General features: G+C 37.1%; 2 protein-coding genes across 4 annotated transcripts in view; one reads left to right on the top strand and one right to left on the bottom strand.

Moving 5' to 3' along the window:
* Positions 1-2: 2 nt before the first annotated feature.
* On the top strand, positions 3-1,438 carry Cdr1 (cerebellar degeneration related protein 1; the record flags this gene model as incomplete). Its single annotated transcript, XM_026784902.1, is given in 10 exon segments — positions 3-107; positions 109-498; positions 500-517; positions 519-590; positions 592-729; positions 732-845; positions 847-915; positions 917-1,033; positions 1,035-1,137; positions 1,140-1,438. Coding segments are annotated over 10 exon segments (1,425 nt in total), but the record flags the coding sequence as incomplete, so codon positions are not given.
* LOC113457438 overlaps positions 197-10,224 on the bottom strand; it is a 61,026-nt gene continuing 50,998 nt past the window's right edge. For all 3 annotated transcript variants that reach the window (XM_026784761.1, XM_026784759.1, XM_026784760.1), the window contains one exon: positions 197-2,004. In XM_026784761.1, the coding sequence (XP_026640562.1) occupies positions 1,824-2,004 (181 nt within the window). In that variant the 3' untranslated portion in view covers positions 197-1,823. The remainder of the gene's footprint in view (positions 2,005-10,224) is intronic.

The following is a 10,224-nucleotide window of genomic DNA, read 5'->3' as shown; positions in this document are numbered from 1 at the left end:
AAGACGTGGATTTCCAGGAAGACATTGATTTCTGGGAAGACATGGAGTTCCGGGAAGACGTGGATTTTCAGGAAGACGTGGATTTCCAGGAAGACCTGGGTTTTTTGAGAAGACTTGGATATCTGGGAAGACATGGTTTTCCAGGAAGACATGGATTTTAAGGAAGACGTAGATTTTCAGGAAGACATGTATTTCAGGGAAGACCTGGATATTCAGGATGATCTGGATTTTTGGGAAGACTTGGATTTCCGGGAAGACATGGATTTCCAGGAAGATATGGATTTCCAGGAAGACATGGATTTCCAGGAAGACGTGGATTTTCAGGAAGACGTAGATTTCCAGGAAGACATTGATTTCTAGGGAGACCTGGATTTTTTGGGAAGACTTGGATTTCCAGGAAGACGTGGATTCCAGGAAGACATCGATTTCCAGGAAGACATGGAATTTCCGGATGATGTAGAAATTCAGGAAGACGTGGATTTCCAGGAAGACCTGGATTTTTTGGGAAGACTTGGATTTTCCAGGAAGACATGAATTTCCATGAAGAAGTGGATTTCCAGGAAGACATGGATTTCTAGGAAGACCTAGGTTTTTTGGGAAGACTTGGATTTCCAGGAAGACATGGATTTCCAGGAAGACATGGATTTCCAGGAAGACGTGGATTTTCCGGAAGACATAGATATTCAGGAAGACATGGATTTTCAGGAAGACCTGAATTTTTTGGGAAGACTTGGATTTTCCAGGAAGATGTGGATTTCCAGGAAGACATGGATTTTCAGGAAGACATGGATTTTCAGGAAGACATAGCTTTTCAGGAAGATGTGGATTTCTAGGAAGACCTGGATTTTTTGGGAAGACATGGATTTTCAGGAAGACGTATATTTTCGGGAAGACATGGATTTCCAGGAAGACCTGGTTTTTTTGGGAAGACTTGGATTTCCGGGAAGACATGGATTTTCAGGAAGACGTGGATTTTTAGGAAGACATAAACTTTCAGGAAGACGTGGATTTCCAGGAAAACCTGAATTTTTTGGGAAGACTTGGATTTCTGGGAAGACATGGATTTCCAGGAAGACATGGATTTTCAGGAAGATGTAGATTTTTGGAAAGACATCGATTTTTGGGAAGACCTGGATTTTGAGAAGACTTGGATTTTGGGGAAGACCTGGATTTTTGGGAAGACATAGAAATTTGGGAAGACATGGATTACTTGGAAGACATGGACTTCCTGGAAGCTGTGGATTTGATGGAAGACATGGATTTTCTGGAAGATGTAGATTGATGAAAGACCAGAAGATTACTGGAAGACAGATATTGGGAAGACATAAATTTTCTGGAAGACATGGATTTTCAGGAAGATCTGAATTATCTGGAAGACCAAGATTATTTGGAAGACATGAATATGTGGAAGACTGAGAAGTTTCTGGAAGACATCGATCTTCAGGAAGACATACATCTTCAGGAAGACCTACCTTGGCTGGAAGACCTGGAGGTTATTGGAAGACATGGATCTATTGGAAGACCTGGATTTAGTGGAAGACTTGAGTTTCTGGAAGACTTCAACTGGTGGAAGACATAGATTATCTGGAAGACCTGGATTTTTCTGGAAGACCTGGATTGACTGGAAGACACTGATTTTCCTGGAAGACGTGGACTGGCTGGAAGACGTGGGATTTTTTTCTGGAAGACTTGGATTGATGGGAAGACTTGTATTTTGTGGAAGACATTTTTCTGGAAGACATAGATTGTACTGGAAAACGTGGATTCTTCTGGAAGATGTGGATTCTTCTGGAAGACATGGATTTTCTTGGAAGGTCTGGATTTTATGGAAGACTGGATTTGCTGGAAGACTTGGAGGTTGTTGGACGACATGGATTGTCTGGAAGACATGCATTTTCTGGAAGTTCAGGATTGTCTGGAAGACCTTGATATTGTTGGAAGACTTGCAGTTGCTGGAAGACCTGGAGATGTTGGAAGACCTTGATACTGGCACCACTGGAAACCCTAGATATTGGAAACATCATAAGCATAGGATTTTTGGAAATACTGAATTTTTGAAAACATCGGTTATGTTGAACATTAAAGAATTCAGAGGCCCTGAATATTTGGATATTTGATAGTTAAAGCCCTATATTAGAAGTCTTGGATAATCAAGCCATTATATATCTTGTATTTTTGAATCCTTAATCAGTAGTTTTATGGATAACAAAAGACATGGACATTTACAAATCACAAATTCGAAAACCTTACCTATTGAGAGATAATAGAAAACCTCAACGTTATCATAGTCCTGTCAAAACACTGACATAATTTATAAGAATTAAGTTTAAATGATTTGGTAACCCTAGATTTTAAGAGCTCTAGGTACTAGAAGATCTTGTTATTTATGAGTTCAGAATAATGGAACCGTGAGTGTTAGAAAATGAGAGTTCCTGTCAGGAAAGAACTGGCAATAAAAAGACATTGTCAGACTTGAAAGAATGCAAGAGCGGGATGACAGAGAAAAGGACAATGAAATGGTATATTCTGGGCATGACAAAGCCATTGCTATCAGGAACTCACAATAATTGTAGTTACCTTTACTGAGCCTATCACAAGATGGGGTTTATCAATCACAGATGAGAAAAAGACTAATGCGTTCCTGTTCTTCCTTAGGAAACTACTGGCTACTTACTTATACTAGGAAAAGGGGAGTCACTGTCTTCAGATGTGACTCTAATGAGCCTCCCATACTCCAAGGATAGTTCCACACTCATGGTTATATGGATGGCCCTTGTTAAACTCACTGGATCACAAAACAAAAGAGATATGAGTGTAGTAAACAGATTTATAGTGAAGATGACAATTGACAGGGAAAAGGAGGAGATTAGAAAGGATAGAGATGAGTAATCTTAATGCATTATGTATACATGCATGAAATAGTCAACTAATAAATTTGATTTTTAAAAAGACTGTTATAACAAGATTTAGAAGATATTAATACATAATAATAATAATAATAATAATAATCTGATAACTGAAAAATACACTACTGGAAAAGCTACACTTGGGTGCTATGAAATAAATGGACTCCAGAAAGCCTGCAAATAGGAAATGTTGAGTGATTGGGACCACAGAAGATCTGAAATGTATTTCTTTGGACTGTGAAAGACAGGGCTTAACTTTAAGTATTGATAAAAAATGTTGGAAGATGGGAGTCTTTTAAGAACTCTAATATACTGGATAGATTAGAAAACACAAGAACTGAAAATGCTTCAGGCCAGAGACTAGAAAATAAGGATGTTGTGATGTGAGGAAAATCAAGTTATCCAAACTATTGTCCTTTGTGAAACTTAGAAGACCTGAGTTAGAGATACTGAAAGATAGAAAGGCCTGATCTTAGAAATTAGAAGCCCGTGTTTGTATTATGATGTAGATATTAGATTAAAAGATAGTTAAATCATCTCACAGGCTTTTACAATCACAACATCTCTTCTACTAAAAAGAAAACAAGGGCAACAAGTAGATAACAAAGAGGAAGCAGGAAGTTCAAGGAAAAAAGTAATTTGAATGTGCTAGAACCTATCTCCACAATCTCAATGAACTGACTTTTTAGCATTTATGGATTGACAGAATAAATGCCAGTAGAATGAAAATTATTGAAGAATATGTACTACCTTCAACTAGAAAAATTACTTGGTTCTAGATAAGGGTTCGGCAAATACTTTCTGTAAAAGATTAGTTTGTTAAAATTTAATAGTGTCTATTGAAACTTCTGAATTATGCTATTAGTGTAAACACAGACAAGGAAAATTACAGCTAGAGCTATATTCCACTAAAACAAATTATTTTTAAAATGTGTATGTGGGTGGATTTGGCCTAAAGGCTGTAGTTTGCCAAGCCAGCTCTAGATATCAAACCTAGAGTATAGTAAACTTAAGCACATCCAAGGCTAGTATTCACATGCAAGAGTACAGATGCAACATTTTGGAGCCTAGTGGCACAAAAGATATTGTATAATATTCTGAAAATCAGGAGTTAAGGCTGGCAATTGTTTAGGAGCCCTTATATTCAGAGACAAAATTAGTAGATTAGTAGCCTGGGCCTAAGTCCCAGTCATGGAAGATGATGGTCAGAAGCTAGAGCTAGAAAATTACTTACTTGTATGGAGAGAGAGAGAGAGAGAGAGAGAGAGAGAGAGAGAGAGAGAGAGAGAGAGAGAGAGAGAGAGTCCACCCCTGTAGACAGGGAAAATGAAGAAAATTATAATTTGGTAGGGTCATCTCATGGATAAAAATATATGTAAAGTTCTGATCTCACTCCCTAGAACGTACGTAACAGCCATATGAGATGAAAGCTGAGTTATAGCCTCAAGTCCCTCAGTATACTAGAAAATGCTTACAAGGACAGGAATTGGCACATGTATTGCACACAAAGAACTCAATAAGTCAAAACTAGTAAGGTGCACTGGGAATGGCCCATGACTTAAAAATCAAACAACTATCAATGACACAGTGGGCATTCATGTGGGTCTTCTTACAAGGCAATGTGTGGATCACTACCAAAGATGATGATAGTCATGGAGAGAGGTACCAAGTACCAACAAGTACTAGGCACATACAGTCACACATATAGTGCCTAGCATACCAAATATTCAAAGTTGAAAGAAAAGGTTTGTGATGGAAGTCCACTGCACTAATACTAGTAGGCAGTAGTCTGAAATTGAATGAGGCAAAGAAAGATGCATAGTTTTAAAATAATAGTACCAAAGTCTTGATGAATCCCCTATTTTCTAAATACCAATCCTTAAAAATTCCTACATTCCATGATAAATGTATGAAATATCAAAAAGTTCAGAAGTCACTTGTAAAGAATCTCCCTTGCATATCAAGAATACTTTGCCTTGCACAATTATTTGTAAGGAAACTAAGCTAAAAATTTAGTGGTCAAGAAGGCATTCCATACAGATTTATTATCACTACCTATATCAGAGTGCCTTAATTATATTTAAAGTGGGACTAAGTAGATGGATTTTCAAGAGTACTAGAATACATTTATGTCAAAAAGTCATTACCTCTAATCACCAGGTAAATCAACATCATGCAATAGTAATCACATTATAAATACAGTATAAAAGAATTACTGAAAGAACAACGGAACTGTTTCAGGTGTCACTTATTAGCAAACAAGGAAGAATACTAAAATTCGTATTCTTTCTTTTAAAACCATCATGTATACCATATTTTGAAGGGAATCAATATTAAAATTTTGCCAAAAATAAATTTTCATGTTTGAATATACAATACTTACAGTATTATAATAATAATAATAGCAATATTTTATTGAGCGCTTACTATGTGCCAGGCACTGTACTAAGCATCTTGTGTCATCTCAATTTGCCACCTTCTAATACAGGCATAGTCCACCCCATTTTATAGATTAGAAAATGAAATCTACAATAGTTAACAAACATTCCCACTGTCACACAGCTAGTAATTGGCATGAGAAAATTTGAATACAGGTCTCTCTAATTCTAAGACCTATCTCTGAGATGACTTCTCATACCCCAAAAAGCCAAAGGTTACCTTTCCAGGACTAAGTACCATTAACCCAAATACAAAACATCCCCAACTAAGAGAAGACAAAAATTCAATGTTCTAACCCTCACGTGAAGTCACTTGTATTTCTCAAGAGTTGATCAAGCACCTACTCTGAATACTTGTGATGATAGGCTAACTAGCAATGCAAGGAAAAATCCATTGTTTCAAATATACTAAATTTATATTTAATTTTGCCTTATATGTAACTTATGCTAACGAAATTTTCTATTATCTCTTCACTTAACTTTATTTTCCATAAAATACATATTTTCTATTCACAACACAATTATTTTACAACACTGGCATCAAAAACCACTAAAAGATAAGGATCCTAAATGTAAGGATCAGTGATCAACATATTTCATGACAACGGCACTGTTCACAGATTGTTAAAAAGATGCCGCTGAAGTCCTTTATTAACTTTCGTGTGGTGGCAGACATATGATCTAAATGTGCAAATTAAATAGGTTTCTCCCATGTTTTTGACTTAAGATCGTAAAGAAAAAGGTCTTTTAAAATCAACTGCCAGCTTTTTAATTCATTCTATTTCAGCTGTTAAACTATCCTTTCTCTCCACCTTCCTTTTTATTTTTCTCTGTTATTAAATATGCCTATCAAGAAGGAACTCTCTGAGTACTTCTTTATATTCAGCTCAAGAACTTGCCCAAACCGTTATATGACAGAAACTGTATAAAACCAACTAAAAATACCGGACTCTTTGAACGTGGCTGACAATGAGGGCTGATGAGAAGCCAAGGACAATGGCACTGGGTTTTGATCCTACTGCCTGTACTGGCTTTGTGGGAGCCTAGTCTGTTTGGATGCTCACCTTCCTGGACCTGGATGGAGGGGGGAGGACCTTGGACTTCCCACAGTGCTGGGAACCCTGACTGCTCTTCAGACTGGAGAGGGAGGGGGAGGGGAGTGGGGTGTGGGAGTGGGGGGAGGGGAAGGGAAAAGGGAGGCGGGGAGGAGACAGAAATTTTTAATAAAATAAAATAAACCAACTAAAATAAATGTGCCAAGCCTGGGGAGATGGCTCAGTGGAGAAGAGTGCTTGCTCTACAAGCATGGGAACCCAAATTTGAATCACAAGAACCCACATTTAACAAAGTAAGCTAGACTGTAACCTCAAAGTTGGATGATGAAGTAGAAATAGGAGGGTTGGTAGGTCTTTCTGGCTGCCAGCATAATTTCAGGTTAAGTTAGAGATTTCAGGTTAAAATTCAGGTTAGAGATTTCAGGTTAAGTTTCAAGGGAATAAGCTGGGGGGTGATAGAGCAAGTTGTCCAATGTCCCACTGTGGCCTCCATGTCCACACATTGGTGCATAAACCTATACACATGTATAAATGACACACATACACAGACACACACATTATACAGCAACATACATATTCATTTATATATCCCCAAAAGAGAAGTTTAATAGACATAAACCTTTTAATTTCTGCAGAATATTCATAGTTTAAAGAAGAATAAGGATACCTACTTACTTGACAGTGTTGCCATTAAATTCTGCTTCTATCACTTAGCCTATACCAAATTATTCTACCTTCCTATGAGTTTGGCTGACTTTTGAACTGAACCAGATTAAAGTGTTCTAGCATTAATCACACTAACATATATCATTCATTCTCACCCATGATACTTCTGAAAATTTAACTGGACATTGTCTTAAACAAGAATTAGATTTATCTCAGCATTTTAATCAAATGATTAGAATCCTATATCATTGTTTTCTGTCATCCAAAGTCTGAATCAGTGGTTCTCAATCTGTGGGTCACAATGCCTTTGGCAAAACTCTATCTCCAAAAATATTCAAATAAATAGGATTCATAACAGTAGAAGAATTACAGTTATGAAGTAGCAATGAAAGTAATTTTATGGTTGGGGGTTACCACAATAGGAGAAACTATAATAAATGATCGCAGAATTAGGAAGCTTGAGAAATACCAGTCTAAATAGATAAAATGATGGTCAATATTTGACTTTATTACTTTGAGTTTTTAGTTGATGTAATTTTATTTAAAAAATTAGTTTCTTTAAATCTGATCAAATTAAGGAGACTAATAGCCAAGGTGGTAATATCAATGCGAGGGAAAGTTATCAGATTCTAATACGCACACACATACACACACTCCTCATGAAAGCTGTTTTTTTTTTCATTAAGAAGTTGACTATGTTTGCTTCTTATTATATGTCACTTAAAACTAACTTTCTTTTCTGGGAGTCTAAAAAATATAAAGCTTGAATCACAAGCACATTTTTACAATGCTGGGGAGTGAACCCCGTACCTCTCACTTTCCAAGCAATGGCACTATTGCTGGACTGTATGCACAGTCCAAACAACCACAATTTTCAAATGATATGAACATAATTTAACACTACTATTTACTCTGGCTTCTTTATAAAGGCTAAAATACTCACAAAGTCAACCAGTAAGTTGGATGCAATTTCTCTCAATGTGACAGTGACAGACTTAGAAGGACCTTAAAGACCACGAGAGTATATTCACATTTGGAAGCTATGAAAAGCATGGAGTGACTCTGAATAAGACTACCCATTAGACTAGTGACAGAACAAATATTAAATTGTTTGCTTTGCTTCCTGGGCCCACTGCTATTTCTATTCTATTTTTATAGCTTAATTTCATTTCACTTCGGAGCAGCAGTTTGCAGCTAGGGCTGCAGATAGAACCACGAGTTGTTTTCCAAATATATAAGTGCTGGCCCCACTGCCAGAAACACATCCCAGAAATTCCCTTCCCTAACTCCAAAATACAGTCAAGGCTAAGAATGTCTGTGGATTAGAGCAATGCTCAGCACTATGACAATACTAGGTAGGTCCACAATAGCCAACAACGGGCTTTCAACTCATATTTGCTTCTTCTCAGCATGTTGAGATCGTGGACCATCTCATTCACAACTGGGTGAGCAAGGCCTTTAATACTGTGGCTCAAACGCAGCATTTAGTTCAATTACTGAACACATTTTGTGCATACCAAGTTATCTTTGTGCATCTTAGGCTATATTAAACTTCTTTTTTGGCAACTTCATGCCAAGATTTGTTCTTCTTCCCTCCTCTATTCAGACACTTTCACATCATTATCATCTACAATCAGGGTGGGGTGCTCAAGCTATTTAGAACAGAAGATTAAGCAATGCTAGTCAAACTTCCTGTCTGTTTCCAGAAAAAACTGTCCAACTGACTTTAATTAAAATAGACAGCAGGTGAGAATGTGTGTTAGTAGCTAAAAGACTAGGCAGGCTCATCATATGCCTGTGACAAAATAATACCTGAGCATCTTACCCCTAGTTTTAGGATTTTTTTCCCTCAAATAAATCTGCATAGCAAATTTGAAATATTCAAAATTCACTTTAATACACTTTAGTCAAATAATGAGATTATGAAGGTGAATTAAACACTCAAACTAGAATTCTGCAGTATCTTCTGGGAAGAGGAACTATCAGCATCCCTTTTCTGGAGGATGTTCACTATCTCAGAACAGTAGGGGTAGGACAAATATGAGAACAGGAAGGAACTATGGAAATGAACTATACTATAAACTATACTAATTCTTCTTCCTTGATTAGGTACCTATACAAACATAAGAATTCATTATAAATGCACTGCCTCTCAAGATAAGCCAATACTTATCTTGCAAACTGCCACACAACAAATGAACTTATGCCAAATTTTTCCCTTTGGAAAGATATCAAGTTAGACATACTCACAATTTAAAGAATTTCAGGATGAAGAGGATAATGTACAGATAACAGGCCCCTCCCATTTTGCTAGGTTCTAGAATGTGTTCCAGAAACCCTCACACTATGCACGTCAGAGGAATTTAAGACCTTTGTGGTCGAGTAAGAGACAGAAAGGAGCAGTGTAAAAGTCCACGACAAACTGGTTTGGTGACAGAAACAAAACACCAAAGAGCATCTCAGTGATATTTTACAAACTTGACATGAGCAGTTGTGGTTACTTTGCAATTAACTTTCTATTCTTCTCTGTCCTCATGGTGAGGATAACAATGCACCTATGAAAATGCTGCTCATGACAACAGAGGTAAGGAAAGAACAGAGAAAATCAGAGTCTACTGTGGAGTATTTGTGGTCTTCTCCACTTTCTTCCTCCAGCACATGGATCACCAAGCTTATCATCAAGACCACCACGGAGGATACAAATCCCAGGTTTCAACTACTGGTGTGTGCCGTTGTTTAGAGGACTGGGTAGATTGTCCATATTCTTTCTCCCCTGTTAAAATAGAGAGAACAGACTTACTGACCTTGGTTGATACCGATTCGTAGGGCTGTGTGTTATTACATAAGCCTCTCTGAAGGGCAGTATGTATTCTACTAAAGGATCTCTTCCTGCCTGATGATTTGATATGCAAAATTCACACTTTCATATTCCTTTGAGTTTTTGGGTGCTAGACTAATTTTAATCAACATTTGATTGTATAATATTTCTCAAGTGTATTCTCAGGATGAGAGTCAACAGACCAGCAGTATCACTTAAACTCCATCCCTTCAAACCCTCCGTGACCTAAACATTTTATCCAGTGGTACATTCTCAATTTCTTCTATGACTAGAAGAAGACACTCAGAATCAGCAATAACCTCAGTCTGAAACTTCTGGCA

This window comes from Microtus ochrogaster, chromosome X (genome assembly GCF_000317375.1).
Source record: "Microtus ochrogaster isolate Prairie Vole_2 chromosome X, MicOch1.0, whole genome shotgun sequence".
Lineage (NCBI taxonomy): Eukaryota > Metazoa > Chordata > Mammalia > Rodentia > Cricetidae > Microtus > Microtus ochrogaster.
This window is presented reverse-complemented; position numbering and strand designations above follow the sequence as displayed.